The 26,424-nt window shown below is 39.1% G+C and overlaps 1 protein-coding gene across 1 annotated transcript in view; it reads left to right on the top strand.

Moving 5' to 3' along the window:
- Window positions 1-26,424, top strand: part of RTTN (rotatin) — a 246,053-nt gene that overhangs the window by 84,305 nt on the left and 135,324 nt on the right. Inside the window, exons 16-26 of the mRNA XM_075826473.1 lie at window positions 250-375; window positions 2,059-2,175; window positions 6,535-6,671; window positions 8,046-8,217; window positions 8,490-8,589; window positions 9,704-9,792; window positions 13,241-13,358; window positions 14,714-14,810; window positions 16,574-16,633; window positions 23,627-23,818; window positions 25,968-26,207. Of these exons, the coding sequence (XP_075682588.1) occupies window positions 250-375; window positions 2,059-2,175; window positions 6,535-6,671; window positions 8,046-8,217; window positions 8,490-8,589; window positions 9,704-9,792; window positions 13,241-13,358; window positions 14,714-14,810; window positions 16,574-16,633; window positions 23,627-23,818; window positions 25,968-26,207 (1,448 nt within the window). The remainder of the gene's footprint in view (window positions 1-249; window positions 376-2,058; window positions 2,176-6,534; window positions 6,672-8,045; window positions 8,218-8,489; window positions 8,590-9,703; window positions 9,793-13,240; window positions 13,359-14,713; window positions 14,811-16,573; window positions 16,634-23,626; window positions 23,819-25,967; window positions 26,208-26,424) is intronic.

The following is a 26,424-nucleotide window of genomic DNA, read 5'->3' as shown; positions in this document are numbered from 1 at the left end:
ATTATTTTTTTTAAACTGGTTTTGATTAAAATTTGCAATAGAATACTAGAATAGTATCAGGGGAGAGTGGATATTCAACTAGGCAGCTGGTATTACTATCTTTTATTTATTTTTCATTTTAGTGCCTCTATAACCCTTTCATGGTTATATCAAAGAGACCTGTTTTTAAAGTAAATATGTTTTATAGTAATAAAAAAACAAACTCTTATTTAAATGTTTTATTTATCCTTTATTTTGTTGTCATTTTAGGATTCTTTAGGGGTTCACAATGTCACCAAGCCCGTGTCCTCTATTTGCAATGGTATACATTTTCTTCTGCAACCAAAAGTTCTGTATGAAATCACTACATTTGGCCTACAGGACTCCAACAATGAGGTGCTCCCTTTACTTTTGTCTTCTACGAAACATGTTCCAAACACATACAATATGCGTATGAGATGTTTATAGTGTTTTACTTGTTTATTTGTTTTCTGACTTCATTTTTCCACGTGGAACGAGCAATAATGGAAGGTATTTAGGAGAGGCCAACGTGATGGCAATAGGGAGACTGGTTACTGCAAACCCAATTAATCATTGTATGTACCACTCTATTATTGACTCCCCCCCCCCGACTGCTGCATCACTGCCACCTTCTTTTTACATATTTACCATTAAAAAATCTAACATAATGGATATCTTCACTTGCAAACACTAGACACACATTACTGATAAATATTGAAATTTACGATACGATACCTGACTTGCGCAGTACAGGCAGTACGTCTCATGCTGTCCTGGCAAGCTCTCGCTAGTGCGCGTGCTTGGCTTTCTTGCAGAGGAGCAGTGAGAAAGCAGAGTATGATTCCGAGGCAGAGATCAATACTCCACTAGGAGCCCTGAAGATCCTTGGTACACTCCTGTCTGCGGGTCCTCCAGCTATAGCATGGTCTGATGGACGTGCAAAGAGTGTGACTTGGCTACATCAGGGGGCGCTAGTTTAAGTAAATACTTCCTATCTCCCAGACTAGCTAAAGGCTTTTTCTTTGTTTTTAACTATTTCAATTGTAGAAAGAGTTAGTTTCCTATAAGGAATAGGATCCCATGCACACAACCATATTTTTCATCCATCCATAAATACTGTCCTTAAATATCCGTAGTCATCCGTAAATCATCAGCATACATTGAACGGTGTCCATAAATAAGGTCCACAGTGCATCCGTATATACGGATCCACAAAAAAAAAGAGGAATCTTGGCTAATCACATGGCGTCGCATAGCAACGCTTCCGTAATTACGGACGGCTACAGGTACACATCTGTAGCCGTCCATAATTACATAAGCGCCCATGGACTTCTATGGGGAGTCCATGCCGTAATTACGGATAAAAAAAGGACTCATTCTATAATTTAGACGCCACGAACACCCATCCGTAAAAATACGGAAAGATGTCCGTAACCCATTGAAATGAGTGGTTCCGTAATTACGGTCCATAATTACGGCTGAAAAATACGGTCGTGTGCATGGGGCCTAAGAAGTTGTTGCGGGACAACCCCTTTGAAATAACTTGCATAAATTAATATTACCAATTTTTTAATCTGTTTAAAGTTCTCCTGAACATGTCAGCATTTTATAGTAATACAATGAAATAACAATGTAATATATTGCATAACCAGCAGAAAAATAAACAAATATATAAACTTCTATACATTTTTGTGAGTATGTAAAGGGGATTTACAATATTGCTGTGTGCATTGATCTCCTAGTAAGCTGTCAGAATGGGACTGGAGAGCAACTTGTCTATTTGACCGCAGTCCTGCCCACATTCAGCTGCTGTGTTATATGCAGTGTATTGTTTCGCCTGGACAACCACTTTCACATGGATCTTGGATTATTTTTTATGTTCTATTACAGTAGACAATCCAGTTTATTATGATTGGTTTACATTTGATTATGGATAAGGATTATAAAATTTGGTCAGCAAAAATATTTCTCACGGAAGATCAATTTATTAAAGTTTTTAGAAATGTTTTACATTCTGAAAAAAATTGCAGAAGTCTCATAACTTTTCTTTGCTTACAGGTTTGTTTGGCTGCTAAAGCTGTTCTAACATATTTCCTACAAGGGCGTCTTGTGATGACTGCATCATCTTGGAATATGTTTATTGAAGCACTATATCCAGTAATGCCACTTTTACAGGTAATATGCCCACCTATGAATAACTTGAAATGGTTTATGCTGAGAAAGTAGAAACGCTGGCTGCCTGAATATTGCAATATTGAATATTACATGCTCTAGTGAATAAATGACTTTTGTATTGTACTGAGGCTGTAATACTATTAAATGTTTTGATTGCTTTATTTTCAATATTAACTAGAAGTAAATTTAAAATTTTCTGTCGTGACCTAGTGGATACTGATCTCCCTAACAGCCGGGAGAACAGCCCAGCTAGTAGTCGGTGGGATGGTAATGCAGGTAAGCCAAGACAATTGATAGTCGTAGGGAATTCTATAATCAGGAAGACGGATAGAATAATTTGTCGCCAAGACCACCTCAACCGAATGGTTTGCTGTCTCCCTGGTGCCAGGGTTAGGCATGTGGTGGAACGGGTGGACAAATTGCTGGGAGGGGCTGGTGATGATCCAGCTGTCGTGGTCCATGTCGGTACCAACGACAGAATAAATGGTAGGTGGAGGAGCCTTAAGAATAATTTTAAAGAACTAGGCTACAAGCTGAAGGGAAGGACCTCCAAAGTAGTATTCTCAGGAATACTGCCTGTGCCATGCGCATCACAGGAAAGACAGCGGGAGCTCAGGGAGTTAAATGCATGGCTGAAGTCTTGGTGTAGAGGAGAAGGATTTGGGTTCCTAGAGCACTGGGCTGACTTTTCATTGGGGTACAAACTGTATTCTGCAGATGATTTGCACCTAAATGGAAGGGGGTCCGCTGTGCTGGGGGGAGAGAATTCTAGCTGGGGTGGTGGAGTATTTAAACTAGGGCTGAGGAGGGAGGTCAATGTAGAAAATAAAGGGGTAGCCAGGTTAGAGAGGGGTCAGACTATATTGGTGGGGGGAGAAACAGAATGTGGGGAGAGGACTAGACAACAGGATAAGGAGATCCTTTCGTTACAAAACATCAGTGTAAATAAAAAGGCCCAATTAATGTCAAATCACATTTCTGATAATAAAAGTGAAAAACTGACTGGTAAGTTAAAGTGTATGTTCACAAATGGCAGAAGTCTGGCAAGCAAAATGGGGGAGCTGGAGGCCTTGATACTGGAAGAAAATATAGATATAGTTGGTGTTGCTGAAACATGGCTGGACTCTTCACATGACTGGGCTGTAAATCTACAGGGTTTTACACTTTTTCGGAAAGACAGGACTAATAGGAAAGGTGGTGGTGTATGTCTGTATGTGAGAAATGATATGAAGGCGAGTGTGAAAGAGACAATAGTGGGTGAATACTGTGAGGAGGTTGAAACCTTGTGGGTGGAACTAGAAAGGGAGGTAAACACTGAAAAAATTGCTTTTGGTGTAATCTATAGACCCCCCCAATGTAACTGAGGAGATGGAAGTTCAGCTATATAAACAGATGGAGCGGGCTGCACAGGCGGGTACTGTAGTGATAATGGGAGATTTTAATTTCCGGGATATTAATTGGTGTCATGGTTCAGCTTCAACTGCAAAGGGGAGACATTTCCTCAACCTGTTGCAGGAAAATTTTATGGGCCAGTTTGTGGAAGACCCGACTAGAGGTGAAGCTCTGTTGGATCTGGTCATTTCTAATAATGCAGATCTTGTTGGGAATGTCAATGTTCGTGAAAACCTCGGTAACAGTGATCATAATATAGTTATATTTTACCTATACTGTAAAAAACAAACGCAGGCTGGGAGGGCAAAAACATTTAATTTTAAGAAAGCCAATTTCCCCAGGATGAGGGCGGCAATTCAGGATATAGACTGGGAAGAACTAATGTCAAATAATGGAACAAATGATAAATGGGAGATTTTCAAATCTACTTTGAGTTATTATAGTGCAAAATTTATTCCTACAGGTAACCAGTATAAACGACTAAAATTAAACCACACATGGCTTACACCTTCTGTGAAAGGGGCAATACATGACAAAAAAAGGGCATTTAAAAAATACAAATCTGAGGGTACAGCTGTAGCCTTTGTAAAATATAAAGAGCTTAATAAAATCTGTAAAAATTTAATAAAATTAGCAAAAATACAAAATGAAAGGCAGGTGGTCAAGGATAGTAAAACAAATCCCAAAAAATTCTTCAAGTATATAAATGCTAAAAAGCCAAGGTCTGAACATGTAGGACCCCTAGATAGTGGTAATGGGGAGTTGGTCACAGGGGATCAAGAGAAGGCAGAGTTACTAAATGGGTTCTTTAGCTCTGTATATACAACAGAAGAAAGAGCAGCTGATTTAGCCGGTGCCAGTGCTGTTAATATATCAGTTGATATACTGAATTGGATGAATGTAGATATGGTCCAAGCTAAATTAAATAAAATAAATGTGCACAAGGCCCCGGGACCAGATGGGTTACACCCTAGAATTCTTAAAGAGCTTAGTTCAGTTATTTCTGTCCCCCTTTTCATAATATTCAGAGAATCTCTAGTGACTGGTATAGTGCCAAGGGACTGGCGCAGCGCAAATGTGGTGCCGATTTTCTAAAAGGGCTCTAGGTCTTCTCCGGGTAATTATAGACCAGTAAGCTTAACATCCATCGTGGGGAAAATGTTTGAGGGGCTATTGAGGGACTATATACAGGATTATGTGACAATAAATAGCATTATAAGTGACAGCCAGCACGGTTTTACTAAGGACAGAAGTTGTCAAACTAACCTAATCTGTTTTTATGAAGAGGTGAGCAGAAGTCTAGACAGAGGGGATTTAGTGTTTTTGGACTTTGCAAAGGCATTTGACACTGTCCCCCATAGACGCCTAATGGGTAAATTAAGGACTATAGGTTTAGAAAATATAGTTTGTAATTGGATTGAGAATTGGCTCAAGGACTGTATCCAGAGGGTTGTGGTCAATGATTCTTACTCTGAATGGTCCCCAGTTATAAGTGGTGTACCCCAGGGTTCAGTGCTGGGACCACTATTATTCAACTTATTTATTAATGATATAGAGGAAGGGATTAATAGCACTATTTCTATTTTTGCAGATGACACCAAGCTATGTAATATAGTTCAGACTATGGAAGATGTTCATGAATTGCAGGCAGATTTAAACAAACTGAGTGTTTGGGCGTCCACTTGGCAGATGAAGTTTAATGTAGATAAATGTAAAGTTATGCACCTGAGTACGAACAACCTGCATGCATCATATGTCCTAGGGGGAGCTACACTGGCGGATTCACTTGTTGAGAAGGATCTGGGTGTACTTGTAAATCATAAACTCAATAACAGCATGCAGTGTCAATCAGCTGCTTCAAAGGCCAGCAGGATATTGTCATGTATTAAAAGAGGCATGGACTCACGGGACAGGGATGTTATATTGCCACTTTACAAAGCATTAGTGAGGCCTCATCAAGAATATGCAGTTCAGTTCTGGGCTCCAGTTCATAGAAAGGATGCCCTGGAGTTGGAAAAAATACAAATAAGAGCAACGAAGCTAATTAGGGGCATGGAGAATTTAAGTTATGAGGAAAGATTGAAAGAATTAAACCTATTTAGCCTTGAAAAAAGACGACTAAGGGGGGACATGATTAACTTATATAAATATATTAATGGCACATACAAAAAATATGGTGAAATCCTGTTCCTTGTAAAACCCCCTCAAAAAAACAAGGGGGCACTCCCTCCGTCTGGAGAAAAAAAGGTTCAAGCTGCAGAGGCGACAAGGCTTCTTTACCGTGAGAACTGTGAATCTATGGAATAGCCTACCGCAGGAGCTGGTCACAGCAGGGACAGTAGATGGCTTTAAAAAAGGGTTAGATAATTTCCTAGAACAAAAAAATATTCGCTCCTATGTGTAGAAATTTTTCCTTCCCTTTTCCCGTCCCTTGGTTGAACTTGATGGACGTGTCTTTTTTCAGCCGTACTAACTATGTAACTATGTAACAAGGGCATCTATAAATTGCCCTCGAAGGGTTAAACCTACTATACAGAGATCAGAACCAGAGTGCGTGGGGATGCATACTGTGTCTGGAATCCAGCTGAAGAGAACAGATGGGAGAAGCCCTGTCCAACCCAATCGGCATAAAACAGAGTGTTCTAAGCAATGCTGATCGGCCGAGCGTAGCTGACAGGGCTGTACTCACAAATGTTCTTTTTAGCTCTATGCCAAGTACAGTTTACAGCCCTTCCACGCAATGGTCCTGTATAGTTGGGGACTCTAGCTCAACCCATCATGGACATCTTATAAAGTGTCACAATCGGAGTTACTCTTTAACTTGGATATGCTACACTAGCTGCAGTCCACGATGTCTCCTTTTCATTCTCGCAGCCTCTTTTGTGTATAATGGGATGGTCTTCACTGTGATTTTATATTGTTTGTGTTGTGCACCGCCATCAACTAAAATTCATTTTGTCAACTCAGGGTTTTGCTGACACGGAGGAAACGCTAGGCACTTCAATTGTGGCTTTATGTGAAACATCGGAAAGTGGGGAGGGAGTTTTGCCCAAAACAACTCTGTTAAAAGCAGCAGTACGGTTTCTATTTGCCAAAAAACTAACGTAAGTGAAGAACTTTTTCTTAATAAATTTTGTAATAGTTTTCAATTCTCTGGTTTGTTTTTAAATCAATAACTCTTTCAGCATCATATCCAAAAGTAGTAGTTTGTGATATTTCACACTTTTGCGCCTCTTGATAATATAGACATAATGGGCCAACCTGTGGGGTTTATTAAAACATGGCAACAACAGAATGAAGTAGGTTGGCACTCAGTGACTTCATCAGCTGTGCCTGCCCAGACTGTTGGCATCTATTACAAGCCCCGGCACCGTCTTAGACTACTGCTTCCTCCCATGTTGCCACTGAAGGCAAACGGCAGTAGCGCAATTCTCGTGAAATAATCTAAATAAAACTACTCAGCCCTGACATCACATTTAAAATGAATGCACACTGTTGCTATGAAGAAAACACCTGTCCATATTATTCATTAGGGCATATGGACGTCATATAGGGGATACACCGCTCGGCCTCCAATGAGCCAAAACTCTGGAGGACTTGAGCTGACCATGTATTACATGGCCGGCCATTCCTCTGAATTGCCACCATGCAATAATACATTTCCCCTAACTGGCTGTGGTGATGCCGGGAGCCAGACCTCTAATCTGAAATGTGTTGTCTGTGATAAGTCAACACCTTTAAAGAGGTTTTCCGGACATTTTAGATTGATAATCTATCCTAAGGATAGACTGTCAATATCAGATCGGTGGGAGGTTTCATAACGGCTGTGCCTGGGATTGTAGTTCCGGATTGTAGCCGCAATCTAAGACACAGTCGCTATAGAAGTGTACGATGCTGTGCCTGGTAAACACTAAAAAGGCTGCGGTTACGAGCGCCGCACCCCGATCAATCAGCTGATCGGTAAGGGTGCCGAGAGTCGGACCCCCACTGATCAGATATTGATGGCCCATACTAAGTATAGGCCATCAATATAAAATGCCTGGACAACCCTTTTAAGTATCTTGGCAAATACTTTTGCTTTAGTGTTTTTGTATGATTTCAAGTTATTTCGCGCTATTTTCCTTATTCATGCTGCTTTCAAAATTCTTCCTGTTGACCTTGAAATCAGACAGCAAGTCTTTCTTCCTCCACTGTCCGATAAATAATCGACTATCTTAACTCTTCTCTTTATAAATCTGTTCATTAGTTTTGTTATACTTGAATTTACCATTGGTGTTGGTAAAGAAGCTTCTCTATAGTATGATCACTTTTAAACGTTCTGTTGGAGCTCGAAGTACTGCAGCAAATTGTTATAGCTGTCATAAAAATGGGAATAGGTTATTCCAGGTTTTTGTGTCTTCTCTTATCAACTATCAATATACTTCTTTATAAGTCACTTTACAGTTTTTCACCTGCTTTTTATGGTCTTATTTTTCTAGGCTACGTTCATTGGGCATTAAGTGGTTATCAGTCCATTTAATGAATGAGAAGGAGTCGAATTGCAAGCGCCCCGAGCTGCAAGGACATTTAATATCTAAGGCTGTCAGTCTTTATATCGCTGAGCGACCAGTTGACTTAAAGCTGGATGACAAAGGAACATCTTTTTTCAAGGTAATATTGGTATTAATCACATTATATGAGATCACTGATGTACATTCGGTGTAAAGCTCTTATTATGTGCTTGTATGCATACACAAGTATACACATGGATTTTAGTGTTGGGATTCTTTGTGCATCTAGTTGTGCGTATTTGTATTTATTGTAGTTTAACTTGGATGAGTTGTTGAATACATCTCGCCATTATCGCTCTGAGCAGTGTGCTTTTATTGCCGTGTGCCAGGTTTTTTTTTTTAATCAGTATTCAATGTGCATTGAATCTGTAGGCAGACACTGTCAGGAAAGTGGCTGAAGTCTTTACTTCGGAAACTGTGGACATGGCACTCCGCAAATCAGCAGCTGAACAGCTGGCAGTTATAGCACAAGGTAAGATAAGCAAGATGTTTGTTTTTATTCCTCGTGTCACCTGAGAATAATCAGTTAGATTAACTTTGCTCCTCTACAGAAAAGATACATCAGCAGGTCGCACGGAATCCATTACATTTGTTCTTGTAAACTTGCCGGTTATTAGAATTCCTTTTGGAAAGTTAATTTAAATGGATTTTTTAAAACATGAGATGAGCGTATATAAACCACACACGGCCTATAAAACAGGCTAAAGAATGGGTCTTTTTTGGAGGACAAGTGACCACTTATTATAGAAAAAAAATTCATAGCGGCCGGTGTTAGGCCCTGTTCACACGGCAGATTTTGCGTGGCGGGAAGATTCAACCACCCGAAAATCGAGCAGGGCGCTTATTTTTCCCGCTATCTGAAAAAAATCAGCTATCGGGGAAAAAGAAGCGTCCGCCTCCCATTGAAATTAATGGGAGGCGGTTTTTTGCAGCGGAACGTGTAACAGGGCCTTAGTGTGATACGTTTATTTTGTGTGTCAAACGTGTTTTCAAAGTGTCTTTGACTAGATCTTAATATACATTTTTCAGTATATCCCATGATTTTAAGTATATGCCTGATTATCGTCACTTAAAGAGGACCTGTCGCCTCTACTGAAATGTGTCTTAGTAAAGAATTGTATTTCCCATGAAATGAAAATTCCGGACCATCTTTTCTTAGAACTGTGTTTATTCTGCTGTTCCTCTATTATTCCTCTTAGAAATGTATGAATAAATTGACAACTGGGTGTTAGAAACGTATGACTAGTCATACGTTTCTAAGAGGAATAACAGATGGGAACGGCACAATGCAGACTTCTAAGGAAATAAGTTCCAGATTTGTCTTATAGGGAAAACAAGTATTTAGAGGGGACAGGGTCCTCTTTAAGTGATCGTGCACCCTCTCAGACATTCTGCACATGGCCAGTCTAGCTCTTCTTAATCGGTCATTATATCCATTCTTCACCACTATGGTTTGTCACCATTTCTAATTTCAGGGAATTTACATGGAAGAGCGATGTGCATTAAGCTGTAGATGGTATTTAATAAGAAAAATAGGATTGATGTTATAACAATTATTTAATTCTAGATGACTCTTTTATTTACAGACGTGGCGATGCACAGTGTTTTTAAGGAACTGGGGATTGTGCGAAAAATCTGTAGCATATTACAGAAATGTGTGCATCATAGTGGAGAGGTAAGTGCAGCTACTATGGAAGAATTGATAGTGAACAGGCTAGCTGTGATAGAATCAAAGGGGTATTCCCATCTTGGGCATGTATGGCATATTCACCGAATACCCCTTATAGAATACCCCTTTTAAGCCTAATTTGCTTTGCTGTAAAAGTTCAACTGTAGAGATGTATTATAGGACTTTTTCTACCTACAATAAAACCACCTGTTCATATAAGTTATTTTGTCCTCTTTCTTTCTTAATAAATAGTCTAATTTGATAGTTTAATAAGTTTCTGGGAAAGCTGGGTGACTACCAGTATGGCAGATTCCAGAACAGCAAATCAGCCTAGTTATGCAATAAAATATATACCTTTTCTCTACCATATTGCAGAACATTCTTTAAAGGTTGACTAACCAAGACCACCCCTGTCAATATGCCTGTTAGGGCATGTGGACGTCATAGAGGTCTCCTGCTCTAGACCTCCCTGTGTCGGAACGGACACAGAGACCCAGCAAGTCAATGCATTACATGGACGGACGTAAATATTTGAATGGACAGCATTTAATGCTACGTAACCGATCGTGGCTTCCCCCAGCATAACAGCTGATCTCCAATGGTAGAAGAGCTGGACGCTTATAGTTGCGCCAACTTCTTTTTAAAAAGGAGGAACAACCCCTTTAAGTACTTAACAAGTTTTTTCAACCACTTTTTATCGTAAAAAATAAAATATATATTTTTTTAATGTTATGGGAGAAATGCAAGGAACAGCTTGAGCTCATTGCAATAAACATTGAGGGAGTTTCATGACAACTGTCTAACAGAAAATCATAGCAACCGATCACAGCACAGTTTTAATTTCTTAAAGAGCTCTTAAAAAAAATAAATCCTGGACTGTGGTTGATTTTGACAACAAAGACCGTTTTTCTGTTAGACCGTTTCCTTGAATCTTTGAGTGTAGTTCTGCACTATTTATTATCGTTCTTATTCTTTATTATTACACAGTGCTATATATATATGTGGGTGTATATCCAAAGGAGAAGCGCGCAGCACTGTAGAACAGAAAACCTCCAGAGTATTAGGATGCAGGCCTCCAGGCATCCGACTCGTAAATCCACAAATGCAGACAAAATGGAAAAAGAGGCAGCACTCCACAAGTCAAAAGTAGCAAAATGTATTCACCCATCAGTGAAAAGGTGCAACGTTTCAGCTGCTCATTGCAGCCTTTGTCAAGCAATGTAAAACAGATGGTTCAGTACATTTATACAACCCACAATGGGATGAGCCATAATCAGAGGTAAACATCTTCGTAAAAAGATTTTACATTTTATAAGCGCATAATTGATCATACAAGATCCATAGTGTCAATATCATAACATAGAAGAACCACGTATTTGTGAACATATGAACAGCAATAAGAAGTGACCTAATAAAAATAACATCGCAATATCCTAAATCAGACTCAAAGTTTAATATTCACCAGCTGTAAAGTTTCAGGTGTATGGAGGAAATACATATAAGTGTATAATCACTGGCATTCACCCAAAGCGAAGGCACATAGCACTCACGGGTCCAACGCATCACACTACTCCGGCATCCATGAAACGCAACTGCGCATGCGTGGCCCACAGTCACGTGATACTAATGTCAGCCGTATAGCCGTACTCGGGCGTAATTGCTTTACAAATGTTGGGGTGCTTTTTCCTCCTTTTATCCTTTGTGAAATTGAAAATATTCAACATTTTAGTGGAAATAATGTTGATCTTAATTTTCACGGTCTAATTCTAATAAATTCTGCAATAGACGTTTGGGGTCTAAATGCTCACTATACCCCTAGATAGATTCCTTAAGTGGTGTAGTTTCCCAAATGGGGTTACTTTTGGGGGGCTTTGCAAATTCGACATAACACCCAAAAACTATTCCAGCTAAATTTGAGCTCCAAAAGCCAAATAGCGCTCCTTCCCTTCTAAGCCCCGGTGTGGGTCCAAACAGCACTTTATTACCACATATGGCGTATTTCCGTAATCGGGAGAAATTGTTCTACAAATGTTGGGGGGGCTTTTTCTCCTTTATTCCTTGTAAAAATGAAAAATGTCTAAGTTTTTACAGAAATTAGATTTTTACCTTTACAGACTAATTCCAATGAATTCAGCAAAACAACTGGGGTATTGCTATAATCGGAAGAAATTGCTTTACATATGTTGGGGTGTTTTTTCTACTTTATGCCTTGTAAAAATACTAATTCAAATTTAGCAAAAAAACTGTGGGTTCAAAATGCTAACTATACCCCTAGATAAATTTCTTGAGGGGTGTAGTTTCCAAAATGGGGTCACTTTTGGGGGTCTTTACTGTTTTGGTACCACAAGACCTATTCAAACCTAACATGGTGCCTAAAATATATTCTAAAAAATGGAGGCCCCAAAATCCACTGGGTGCTCCTTTTGTTTCTGAGGCCGGTGTTTCAGTCCATTGGCACACTAGAGCCACATGTGGCATATTTCTAAAAACTACAGAATCTGGGCAATAAATATTGAGTTGCATTTCTCGGGTAAAATCAGTGGTACAGAAAAAATGTATTACAAATGAATTTTGGCAAAAAAATCAGAAATTTGTACGTTTCACCTCTACTTTGCTTTAATTCCTGTGAAACGCCTAAAGGGTTAAAATACTTTCTGAATGCTGTTTTGAATACTTTGAGGGGTGCAGTTTTCAAAATGGGGTGATTTATGGGGACTTTCTAATATATAAGGCCATCAAAGCCACTTCAGAACTGAACTGGTCCCTGAAAAAATAGGCTATTGAAATTTTCTTGAAAATATGAGAAATTGCTGATAAAGTTCTAAGCCTTGAAACGTCCTAGAAAAATAAAAGAATGTTCAAAAAACGATGCAAACATAAAGTAGACATGTGGAGGATGTAAACTAGTAACTATTTTGTGTGGTATTACTATCTGTTTTACAAGTAGATACATTTAAATTTAGAAAAATGCAAATTTTTGCTAATTTTATCTAAATCTTGGTGTTTTTTACCAATAAATATTGATTTTATTGACCAGATTTTTTCACTAACAAAGTACGATATGTCACGAGAAAACAATCTCAGAATCGCTTGGATAGGTAAAAGCATTCCGGAGTAATTACCACATAAAGTGACACATGTCAGAGTTGAAAAATCGGCTTCGTCCTGAAGGCCAAAACAGGCTCAGTCCTGAAGGGGTTAATATAAAAACGTATCAGAGTAACAGATTATACAATACAAGTGTGAACTTGGCCTTAGCACACAGATTCTAAGATATAAACTGCGTCTTATAGTCCAAAAAATACAGTAGATGTTTTCAGTTTCTTACTGTATTTGGTTAATTATGTTTCTTATTGAAAGAGAAAAGAAATGATGGGCTTCCAAATATGTTTAGTATGTATAGTATTGTTAGTATGCTCAATCTGTCTTTTTTTTTTTTTTTAACAATCTGCAGGATTTTGAGTGTTTGGTTTTGCCATGTCTGGCTTTACTACGGAAGATGGTGTATGCAGATCCTGTATTGCGCTTGTCACTGGCACAGGATGCAGAGTTCTTCTTAATTTTAACTAGAGGTAGATAAAAACTTGTTTTCATTCTGACACGTGTAAATTAGATTTTTTTTTTTTATTCCAATATGAATTCAAAATATTGATCCATTTATTAAGGTGCAAAGGGAAGACCTAGTTAACTTGTTATTAGACATCAGTCCAGTACGATGACCTTTATTTATGATAATTTTTATGCAGGTCACATTGTACTTTAAGGTTCTTGATAAGTTTGACTTTCCCTTCTCTTCAGTTTAAAGCTATACATCATAATCTTGACTCTTAAGGTATGTTCACACAGAGTTTTTTGCAGGCTGAAAATTCTGCCTCAAAATTCCGTCTGGACTTTTGAGGCAAATTTTGATCTGCCTGCACGCCGTTTTTCATGGCGTTTTTTGCCCATTGAGTGCTGCGGGCAAAAAAACTTGTCCATATGGCTCAGTTAGCCCAATGGAGGCCAAAAGAGTATCCCTCTGTCCGTTGGACTGTTATACGTCTGGAGCAGCACCATATAGATAAAGAGAGATGCGGATGCAGGCCCTGTAGGATGAAGGCTATATCCTTGGTAGTAGATTCAAAAAAATAGGGCAGCACTCAGGGATTTCAAAGTGAAAAAATCAAGTGATTGACTATATTTCATAAGCGACGTTTCGGCAGTTGCAACTTTCACGTATGCTTGAAAAAGGCAGTTGCATCTGCCGAAACATTGCGGAGCCCGCAAAAAAAAGTATGTACCGTGTGGTATACTTTTTGTTTTTTGTTTTTTTAACATTGGAAACTATGGGTGACATATTCCACTGTATGCCATATTTCATAGGCATCCTTTTAACAGATACATAATGGATTTTCCAATAGCTTTTCGTGACGTATTAACGGATACATCATTAAAGGGGTTTGCCCATCAGGGACATTTATGGCTAATCCTCAGAAGTGAATTGCCATTCACTTCTATGGGAGTTACGCTGTTTTCCTGATTACATAGTCAGAAATTACGAAGTGGCCCAGGGGAGGCGGAACTGAGAAAGGTAGAACGGGGTTTAGTTTAGGGTGCCCCGTTCTAGTGATAGGTGCTGGTCCCAGAGGTGGGACCCGCATCTATGTGGCCTTTATGGAATATCCTGTGGATATGCCATAAATGTCCCCAATGGGCAAACCCCTTTAACTCTCATGACCCCATTTCACTATGTATCCGTTTAGGGTTACCATTAAAGTCTATTGTGTCAGATGCCATTGTTGGGCATCTGTAAAAGCCTATGTTTAACGTATGCGTCAGGAGCTTTTTCCCAACGTATGTGTTAAAGATAGGTTGTGTTCACATCACATATTTTTGCCTAACTGTGAACTATAAACTGAAATTCAATGCATATTCTATTTATTTTCAGCATCCCTATTGTTACAAAATGACAGTGTTTTACTGGGTGAAGCAGCAGCTGTGATGTGTCTTCTTCTGTTTGATGAAGTCTCAAGAATGGACACATGGTAAGATCACGCTTTTTCAGAGCTCCACTCTTTCAGAATACAAATAACAACACACTTTAGGGTTGTATTAGAACTGTCTTTTAACAACCAAGCAGAGCTCTGCTTTTTTTTCCCTGACTTGTTCTTGTTGCTCATGGTAACCAACCAATTTTCTCTGAGATTGTTCTAGCAAGAAGTAGTTCTGATTGTGCTCATATTCTTAAATGCAGGGCCAGCCTTAGGGGCGTGCGACCTTTGTCCCTGCTTAAGGGGGTGCCACCAATGGCTTGACACAGGAGGTCTGTGACCTCTGTAAATCTGAAATGGGTCTTCTGGGATTTTAGCATTGATGGCCTAGGTTTTTTGGCAAAAACAGGAGCTGATTCCATCAGTGGAAAGCGGAAACACACTATCACATCTTTCAGATGAAATTCCATTCTGTTTTGAGAATGAAATATACGGATGTAACAAGGATTGAATATACGCCCAAATTTATACAATTTCATGTCTGGTCTAGGTTATCACATGTCATGAAATCAGTAAAGTGGATTTATTTGAGTAGATGAGAATGTTTTAATGATGCAACTATATATATATATATATATATATATATATATATATATATATATATATATATATAATATGGTTTCATATTGTGAACATCCATAGCATGCGAGTAGGTTAGCGGTAGTTTGTTCTCTCAAAACTTTAGGCAGGAAAGTGGTTACTTAAAGGGATTTTCCACTGGATAGATTATCGGTATATGATCGGTGCCTGTCCGACCACCGGACCACGCACTGATCCGCCACTCCGGCTGCCTCCGGTCATCAGACAATTTTCCGGAAGCAGATGGCTCCGGAAGCAGAATACTGGCCGGACTGCAGTATTGCAGCTCTGCTCCTATTCAAGTGAATGGGAGCAGAGCTGCAGTTCTGCCGAACGGCTGCTATGCGGTGGTCGGAGCCATCTGTTTACCGGCTCCAACTATTGCATTGCGTTCAAAACATCCGGTGCATGGTGATAGCCGCAGTTGCGGATCGGTGCGGGGTCCGGATGTCGGACACGCACAGATCATATACTGATGACCTATCCGGTGGATAGATCGTCAGTTTTCAGAAAGTGGACAACCCCTTTAAGTTTCCCGTTCTCCCTAATGTCACACTTATAGGGATCCAGGAAGTCGGGATCTAGAGAGTTGCTTGCATGATTTTTTTTATTGAAGCGTTGTTTAAACTTTTCTTTTTTTTTGCCTGTTAAATGGAGAGGGAAATATGATCAGTTTTAAATAAAAAAATAATAATTTTATATATATATATATATATATATATATATATATATATATATATACACACACACAAAAGATCTTGCAGCACTCCGAGTTAAAGGTATAAAACTGGTTTATTCAGGCAACATCAAAAGGTGTGACGTTTCAATCCTTAAATCCCACATTGGGATCTTTCTCATGCTTGAGAAAGATCCCAATGTGGGATTTAAGGATTGAAACATTGCACCTTTTGATGTTCACTGAATAAACCAGTTTTATACCTTTTTAACACGGTACTGCAAGAACTTTTTTGTATGTTTATACCGTCCCTAGGATCGGGATTACTTGCTGGGCACCCAGACTTCATATGCCTTTTTTGTTATTTATTATATATATCGCATAGTGGACTTCTACAAGATATGCTGCAGATATGTGAGGTACTTACCGCTGACATGAAGAGGTCAGGAGTAATTATGTACTAGTCGTGGTTAATTATTTGCGCTTTGTACTATATTCATAGGTCGGAGGATGTACCTACCTCTCCACCTCCATTCAGCTTGCCTGTATCTGTAGTTAGACGGTAAGTAACCTGTGAACTTTTTATAGTGTCTTATGAAACACTTTTTTTCTGCGACTTTTCCTGTTCTAGAGCAAACCAGTCCCGTCAATATTTCTTGAAACTTAATTGACTTGGGTTAGTTCACCAATGTATCAAGTTTGCGTATGTAAATGGTACTTCTCTTAACATGGAGCATTGATAACTCGGTAAAAACTTTTAAACTCAAGTCGTCTGGAAAAATGTGCACCTACAAAACTATATTAACTGGTTAATGCATCTGAATGAACATATACTAGTCCTTCTCAATGAATTAAAGAGGCTCGGTCACCGGATTATAAGTGCCCTATCTCCTACATAATCTGATCTCCGCTGTAATGTAGATAAGTGGTTTTTATTTTTGAAATTTTTTTAGATTTATGCTAATTAGTTTCTTAATGCCCAACTGGGCGTTATTTAACTTTTGACCAATTGGTCATAGTAAGGAGAAGTGTATGATGCTAACCAATCAGCGTCATACACTTCTCTCCATTCATGTCCATTTGTATTCACAGCACATCGTGATCTTGCGAGATCACGCTGTGCTGTCACATACACCCACATTAACTTTTTACTTTAGTGTCTTGAGAGTGGACATTGCCTCCAGCCAGGATGCGATGTCTATTCACACTCCCGACACGTTGGTAAAGTTACTGTGGGACTTACTCATGGCACAGCGTGATTTCGAGAGAGCAAGCTGTGCTGTGTGATTAAGTCCCACAGAAACTTTACCGAAGTGTCGGGAGTGTGTATAAACATCGCATCCTGGCTGGAGGCAATGTCCACTCTCAAGACACTAAAGTAAAAAGTTAATGTGGGTGTATGTGACAGCACAGCGTGATCATGCGAGATCACGCTGTGCTGTGAATACAAATGGACATGAATGGAGAGAAGTGTATGACGCTGATTGCTTACTACGCCCACTTGGTCAAAAGTTAAACGCCCAGTTGGGCATTAAGAAACTTATTAGCATAAATCGAAAATTGTTCATAACTTGCTCAAAAATTATCGTTTTTCAAAATAAAAAACACTTATCTACATTGCGATCCGATCAGATTATGTAGGAGATAGGGCACTTATAATCCGGTGACCGAGCCTCTTTAAAGAGGCTCTGTCACCACATTATAAGTGCCCTATCTCCTACATAAGGAGATCGCCGCTGTAATGTAGGTGACAGCAGTGCTTTTTTTATTAAAAAAAACGATCTGTTTTCACCACTTTATTAGCGATTTTAGATTTATGCTAATGAGTTGCTTAATGCCCAAGTGGGCGTGTTTTTACTTTAGACCAAGTGGGCATTGTACAGAGGAGTGTATGACTCTGACCAATCAGCCTCATGCACTCCTCTCCATTCATTTACTCAGCGCATAGGGATCCTGCTAGATCCTTATGTGCTGTCTTATACTATCACATTAACGATACTGAAGTGTTTAGACAGTGAATAGACATTCCACGGGATGTCAATTCACAATCTCTGCACTTCGTTACTGTTTCTATGGTAGTTACAGCAGAGGAAGCGTAATCTCGTTGTAACCTGTCATCTACAGCGTAATCTCGCGAGATTACGCTTCCTCTGCTGTAACTACCACAGAAACAGTAACAAAGTGTAGAGATTGTGAATAGACATCCCGTGGAATGTCTATTCACTGTCTAAACACTTCAGTATTGTCAATGTGTTCGTATAAGACAACACATAGCGATCTAAAAGGATCCCTATGGGCTGAGTAAATGAAGGGAGAGGAGTGCATGACGCTGATTGGTACAACGCAAACTTGGTCTAAAGTAAAAACACGCCCACTTGGGCATTAAGCGACTCATTAGCATAAATCTAAAAACGCTAATAAAGTGGTAAAATAGATTTGTTTTTTTAAATAAAAAGCATTACTGTCACCTACATTATAGCGCCGATCTCCTTATATAGGAGATAGGGCACTTATAATGTGGTGACAGAGCCTCTTTAAAATATCATCAAAAAGTTAATTTATTTCAGTAATTCAATTAAAAAAGTGAAACTCCTGTATTATATGGATTAATTACACACAGAGTGATCTATTTCCAGCATTTTTTCTTTTAATGTTGATGATTATGGGAACAGTTAATGAAAACCCAAAATTTTGTATCTCAGAAAATTAGAATATTATATAAACCCAATTTCAAAAATTATTTTTAATACAGAAATGTTGGCCTACTGAAAAGTCTGTACAGTATATGCCCTCAATACTTGGTAGGGACTCCTTTTTCATGAATTACTGCATCAATGCGGCATGGCATGGAGGCGATCAGCCTGTGGCACTGCTGAGGTATTATGGAAGCCCAGGTTGCTTTCATAGCGGCCTTCAGCTCGTCTGCATTGTTGGGTCTGGTGTCTCATCTTCCTCTTGACAACACCCCATAGATTCTTTATGGGGTTTAGGTCAGGCGAGTTTGCTGGCCAATCAAGCACAATGATACTGTGGTTATTACACCAGGTATTGGTACTTTTGCCAGTGTGGGCAGGTGCCAAGTCCTGCTGGAAAATGAAATCCGCATCTCTATAAAGCTTGTCAGCAGGAGGAAGCATGAAGCACTCTCAAATTTCCTGCTAGACGGCTGCGTTGACTCTGGACTTGATATAACACAGTGGACCAACACTGTTGCTCAGTGGTCCAAAGTCCTGTTTTCAGACGGAAGTAAATTTCACATTTCATTTAGAAATCGGGTTCCCAGAGTCTGGAGGAAGAGTGGAGAGGCACTTAATCCAAGTTGCTTGTGGTCCAGTGTGAAGTTTCCACAGTCAGTGATGGTTTGGGGAGCCATGTCATCTGCTGGTGTTGGTCCACTGTGTTATATCAAGTCCAGAGTCATCGCAGCCGTCTACCATGAAATTTTAGTGCACTTCATGCCGGGAAAAAGAATGCCTCTGCCTCCCGTTTAAATCAGGGGCGGTTTCCGCATCAAAATCGGTGCCAAAAAACACTGTGTGAACTGGGCCTTACTGTATTGTGCTCGGTGGTGTTCACATTTTATATACAGACAGTCTGAATCTTTTGAAAGGAGACAAAATCTTTCTTGTTATAGTAATTGTCAAGATATACCTGAAGTAGAGTAATAGGACTAATAGTATGTTAAAATATTTCCAAATAAAGTTAAAGAAGCACTCTTTTTTTTTTTCTTTTATTAGTTACCCATCCCCCCCAATATATATACTCCAGTATTACCTTTATTTAGTTATCCCTTTTAATCTGAATTATTCTCTTCAGTTAGGTCATGTGATGTCGCTCTGACCTGATAAAATCTACGGCAGTTAATGTAAATAAGAGTCAGCTTTCCTGACTTATGGATTGTACCAAACAGGTTCTCCACATAGGGCATACAGAAACCACTGTCACTAGCTACTGATGACACATAACTACCATGCAGTTATAATGAAGGAGGTTGCAGGTCAGCCTCTTCACTTATTACACTGATGGTTATGTGTCTGCTCATCAGAAGCTTTTTTTTTAAAATAGTTTATTCAGTTATAATTAAAAATAACAGATATTACCATACAGGTTATGAAAATAGATATATTTATTCCCCACAGGCTTACAAAAGCAAATCCCCCTTACATGAGCACAAAGATACAAGCCCTAAGATTTTAATAAAAAAACATATATATCTTGTTTGTCAAACAAGCGTCTCATTAATCTTTCAAATATTGACTCTGATATCCTTGTTTCTGATAGATATGAAGCCATTCTAAGGTAGTGTAAAATGTAAGTGTACTTAGAAACTCTGACTAGGGCGGTGTACCAGATTTTGACCATGAGTTCAAAATGATCTTAGCTGTCAATGTCAGTAAAGAAATAAATCTCCTGGTTTCTATTTCATATATTGCTAAGTCTGAGTTGAAAACAAGTGTCCAGGGATCTAGAGTTACAAATTCGAACCAATACGGTGTTTATAAATCCACTGATCGCCGAAACCTGTGGACCTTTGGGCATCTCCAGAGTGCCAAAGTCCAGCCTTAGGAATTGCACATTGTGGACAGAGATCAGTAGGATATTGTTTCTCAAGAGTTACTTGATTCCCAGTGGTTTTAGGTGTAAATGCAACATTAAAAGCGCCATAAACTGAAACTTATCATCCACTGAAGTTCCCTCAGTATCTACGACTTTAGTGCTAGATTGTTCTACCCGTCCTTGTATATTATTTTTCTGGATCTGAGGTGCTGATATTTTAATATCTGGGGAGATCTATTTTACCCATTTATTTAAACGATTATTATTTAGCTTCTTATTAATTATTTGTTTCGTATATAGTATATGATAAATACGTGATATTGAGGGTCTCCCTTCTGTTTTTAGGTATTTTATAAAAATCTGTCGGATTCCATAAATTGGCATGCTTTATGCAAATCCAATTTATTGAATGTCTCAACTGGTGATAATATAGGTAGTCCTTTGGTGTGAGCGAGTATTTATTTAATATTTCTCAAAGTATAGATAAGCCCATTTTCTCGATGTATCACTTGTGTGATCTGCTTCAGCCCAAGTTCTTGCCATTTTAAAGTAACTCTTTTGTGTATAATAGCAAGCAATGCCGGATGTTCTCCTACTACCGAGAGTCTGGTAATATGTGGAGAAATTTCAAATATTGTAGTACACTTGCCCCAAACCTTCCAGGTATCTCTGAACAAAGCCCTATTCCTCTGTACTAATTACATGTCTTTGTTCCTTGCCAGAATCATAGAATTTAGTGGAAACGGCGAGAATAGAAACTTCTCAAGTTCAGTATCTACAGGATATGGTGGCCTCATGCACACTTCCATCACCGTTTTCTCGGCCGTTTTTGATGGATCCGTGTGTCCGTTTTGGTTTCCGTGTGTACTCATTGTACGTTCCGTGTTTCCGTTTTAAACGGACGGTGTGCTTCTGTTTCGTTACCGTGTTTCCGTTAAGAAAACGGAAGGTATTAAACTTTAAACTTGTCACATGTCCCAGTCTGTGAACTTTGTCACGCCCTGCCATTGCTATGGCAACGGATCTGTCAAAAACGGACGGCACACGGAACGCTTCCGTGTGCCGTCCGTTGTTTTTTGACAGACCCATTGACTTCTATGGGCCTTACGGTCACGGAATCACTGACCAAAGTAGGACATGCTCTACTTTTGACGGAACTAAACAGATCCATCAAAAATAACGGAAGTGTGCATGGGCCCATTGAAATGAATGGGTTCAGGCTGCTATCAGTGACAAAAACGGATAGAGCCCTGAAGGAAAAAACTGAAGTGGGCATGTGGCCTAAGAAGTTTTTTTTAATCCATTTTAATAGGATATCTCCTAATACATGCCCAGTTGTATTTTTTTAATTCGGGAAGGATATGACACCTCCGGGCTTGGTGGCCTATAATATCTCAAGAGACATTTTATGCCTTTTCCCTATACTAATAAATTGGAGAGAGGCTCTTACCAAATGTTTTTTTTCTTTATTTTTAATTAGAAGTTATCATTTGAACTGTATATAACATTTTTGGAAGTATTACCATCTTCACTAGTGACATTCTAACAAACATAGAGAGTGGCAAGTCCTTCCATTTCTGTAGATTTTTTTCAGTATTGACTACTTTGTCTTGCTTTGCGATAATTTTTTTTACATTTTTTTTAAATGTACTTATTTATATTCCCGGTCTTTGAACTTCCAAGTGTCCTTCAGCGTATTGTATTTAATCAATGAACAGAACCTCAGTTTTATCATGATTTACTTTAAAACCTGAGATAGGGCCATGTTCATCTAAGATATTCATTCCTTTAAAAAGGTCTTTGTCTATGTTATCTAAGGAGACAAGCAGGTCATCTGCAAGCATTGCCGAATATATATACAGTACACTTAAAGAGGCTCTGTCACCAGATTAGAAGTGCCCTATCTCCTACATAATCTGATCGGCGCTGTAATGTAGATAACAGCAGTGGTTTTTATTTTGAAAAACTATCGTTTTTGACAAAGTTATGAGCAATTTTAGATTGATGCTAATTAGTTTCTTGATGGACAACTGGGCGTGTTTTTACTTTTTACCAACTGGGCGTTGTGGAGAGGAGTGTATGACGCTGACCAATCCGTGACCAATTAGCTTTATACACTTCTCAATGTTCCAGCCCAGCTTCTTTCACCGCACAATCACGCTGGGCTGGAACAATGAAGTGTATGACGCTGATTGGTCACCGATTGGTCAGCGTCATACACTCCTCTGTACCACGCCCAGTTGGTAAAAAGTAAAAACATGCCCAGTTGTCTATTAAGAAAGTAATTAGCATCAATCGAAAATTGCTCGTAACTTGCTCAAAAATGATAGTTTTTCTAAGTAAAAACCACTACTGTTATCTACGTTACAGCGCCGATCAGATTATGTAGGAGATAGGGCACTTATAATCTGTATATATACACGCACACTCACTAGGTATCCAATGATAGAAAATTAAATAAACTTCATTGAATTAATGAACCCCATAACTATAGTGACCTGTACAATAAAGTTATCTATAATAATGATTGGTAAGGGGTGTAGCAAATGAAATAAATAACAATGACGGAATAGCTAACCCACAGTGAGGTAAAAAAGTGCTGCTTGTCCTCCAAAAACAGCTATATTCATCTAAAAAGAAGTTATGACTGCTGCAATGCAGAAAGATAAAATCAAACAAACAAAAAGTCTTCTAATCCTCAAGGCCAAAATAATATCCTTAAGGAATTACATGATTAGCAGCTCCTTGTTATCTTATCCGAATGATTCCCCTTGGGAGCAGGAGCTTTATGGGAATACTGTGGAGAATTGCCAGCATTTTTCCTGCAGATCTGTCAGCAGGCTTGTAGTCTGTGGATGGGACATAAACTGTGTGAGCCTATCCTAGCTGTATATTTATAAATGCTAAAGGTTAGCAGAGTCTGATCATTGAGAGATGGCGAAGTTCTGCGCTGCTCCAAGAGCTTCTATAATTCCTTATCCAATGTTATTTTCTATAGGTTTCACCTTCCTGTTTCTGCAAGTACCCATCATGCAGTAAGTCCATACACAATGGCTTCTCCTTTGTGCTCAGAGTGGATAACATTGAAGCCAGTATCAGATATGCTGCGCATCGCATGGAATCTGTCATGGAACCAAGGAATGGATAACTTTTTGAATAATCTAGCAAAAGAACCAGTTGAAAATGAAATGTAAGGCACTACATGTAGAAGTTTCTTATGTTTCTTACATACTTTCAATTGTATGTCACCCGTAAGTGTTTGTTTTTTTATTTAGGAGTGTGGTGATTATATATATATATGTGTTCATATACTGTTGGGCATTTATGGACTATTCTGTACGCTGATGAGGGCTTTGTAACCAGAACAAATTACATTAGACTGTAAATACCTTATAAAGAAGGAGCTCCAAAATAACTTTAAGTGGCGGCAGAAATTAAGATAATTATTTTGAGCCATCCGTGATTTAGTCACAGTAGCATTTAAAGGGGTTGTCCCAAGATGAAAAGTTATCTCCTAACCACAGGATAGGTGATAACAAGCAAAACGGTGGGGTCTGACCGTTGGGACCCCCACTCATCACGAGAACGGCGGTTCCGTTCCTCCGGATGAAAGGAGCGGCTAGTCGCCCATGCACCCTGCTGCTCCATTCATTCTCTATGGCACTGGCAGAGATTTTCAGCTGAGATTTTCCATGTGGATCAGTGTAAGAAATGCTATAAGTTTTCCATATGACAGACATAACACTGCATTCATACAGGACTTTTTTTCCCAGCGTTTTTTTACTTTGCACAGCAGGCTGATCTGCGATCTCAACAAATGGGATGGTTTTTGAAGGACGGTTTCCTGGTGTTAATATGCTAATTTTGAGTAAAGATACAGAGGAGACCTCATCTCTCCTCAGTATGCGTTGCCTCCTGTAGCACTGTGATTCTATCCAATCAGAGCAGACCGCCTCAGTGATGCAGAAGACCCGCTGTGATTGGACAGCGGCACAGTGATGCAGGAGGAGATAAGCTCTCCTCCTCTCTGTACCTTTACTCAAAATTAGCATATTAGGCGAGGAGCAGGGGCAGTAGCGGGACAACTGGAGGGCCAAAAAAAATTAAAATTACAGCGCTGGAATCGAGAGGATGCCAGGAAAAAGGGAAGGTATGTGGTTTAAAAAATAAATAAATCTTTGACGGGTACATTTTAAGGGAATTAATGTACCTATAATTTCATTAGCTGTAGTCTAAATAGGTACACCATTTTTTTTGTATAGGGGTCAGAGGACTGTTTTTTTTTTTTTGTTTTTTTTTCTCTGATACAGAGCTCCTAGTCTTTTGCTTCCCTTCACACAACAATAAAGTTAGGCTGGGTTCACAGAGTTTTTTTCAGGAGTAAAATCAACCTCAAAATTCCATTTGGAATTTTGAGGCAGATTTTCCTCTGCTGGCACGCCGATTTTCGCGTCGTTTTTTGCCCACGGCCATTGAGCACCGAGGGCATAAAACGCCGCAAAATACGCTTTCTCTGCCTCCCATTGATGTCAATCGGAGGTCAGAGGCGTAAACGCCCGAAGATAGGACATGTCCCTTCTTTTTCCTGCGAGCTGGTTTTTCCGCTTGCGGGAAAAAAAACTCCTCCGCGTCCCATTGAAATCAATGGGAGGCATTTTTCAGCCGTTTTTTGGCGTGGTTTCCGCGTAAAAAAAGTGTCAAGTCTCTGTGTGAACTGGCCCTTATATTATAAAATTCTGCTGTCTACAGCTACCACTAGGGGGAGCGCACTACATAGAGATTTATACAGCTCCCATTAAACTCTATAATAAATCCATATGCATTGAGCTTCCCTTGTAGTGGCAGAAAGAGTTAGTGTTTAATCCTGCTTCTCATGAATGATTCAGATTGAGGTGTTCATGTTGGGACGGTGCAGTGTCAGATATGACAGAACCATTAGGATGCGTTTTATATATCCTTTATGGTTCTTTCCCCCACCCCTTACATTGACTTCCAGTGGATCTAATGGGTTGGTTTTTTTGTTTGTTTTTTTTTTTTGTATGCTACTCTTCAGACGGACAAATGTGATCAGAGCCTAAAATATAAACGTGCAGTTTAATTTTTTTTTGGTCGTTTTTCCCTACATTGTTTGACACGATAATGTGTGAATGTAAGGCTAGCTCTCCTATCGGAAAGGCATGAGCTTGTTTAACTACCTGATGTTCCAGTGTTTAGCTTCCTATGAGGCATTAATATGACACGCAGCTACTCATAGCAGCTACAAGGTTTTTTTTATTGCTGTACCTGTGTGTATAACATTTCAAACTGTGACTATTTTTTATTTTTTTTCCTCTCCCAAGTTTTTCAGATACATTAAAGTTATCCCCAGAAGAAGTCCTGACATTGAGGATGACACACTCAACCAGTGGACTGCAAGATTGCCTGAGTTATATCATTCAGGCTGTGTCTCATGGGGAAGTTCGTTCTGCTGTTGCTAGGATGAATTTTTATCTCCTAAATGACAGACTGGTTCTAAACTGCCTCACCGACTATAACATGTCTTCCTTGAAGTGTTTGCCTTGGCATTCTGCATTAAGCAGGTAAGACTCGCTGCACAATTTCTAATATAAAATATGCCCACACGATTGATGATTAAAGTGGCCCGTGCAAGCAGATTTTTACATTCCACAATATTTATTTAGATATTCAGGAATCATAAATATTTATTTCTTGAGTAAAGTATTCATTTGGGGACATCTAATTTCTTTAATAAATCCTCATTCTACACTTACTGCTGCTTAAAATAAATATGTAATA

The sequence above is a fragment of the Rhinoderma darwinii genome, chromosome 5 (assembly GCF_050947455.1).
Source record: "Rhinoderma darwinii isolate aRhiDar2 chromosome 5, aRhiDar2.hap1, whole genome shotgun sequence".
Classification (NCBI taxonomy): domain Eukaryota; kingdom Metazoa; phylum Chordata; class Amphibia; order Anura; family Rhinodermatidae; genus Rhinoderma; species Rhinoderma darwinii.
The sequence above is the reverse complement of the archived record's forward strand: the minus strand, read 5'-3'. Positions and strand labels throughout refer to the sequence as shown.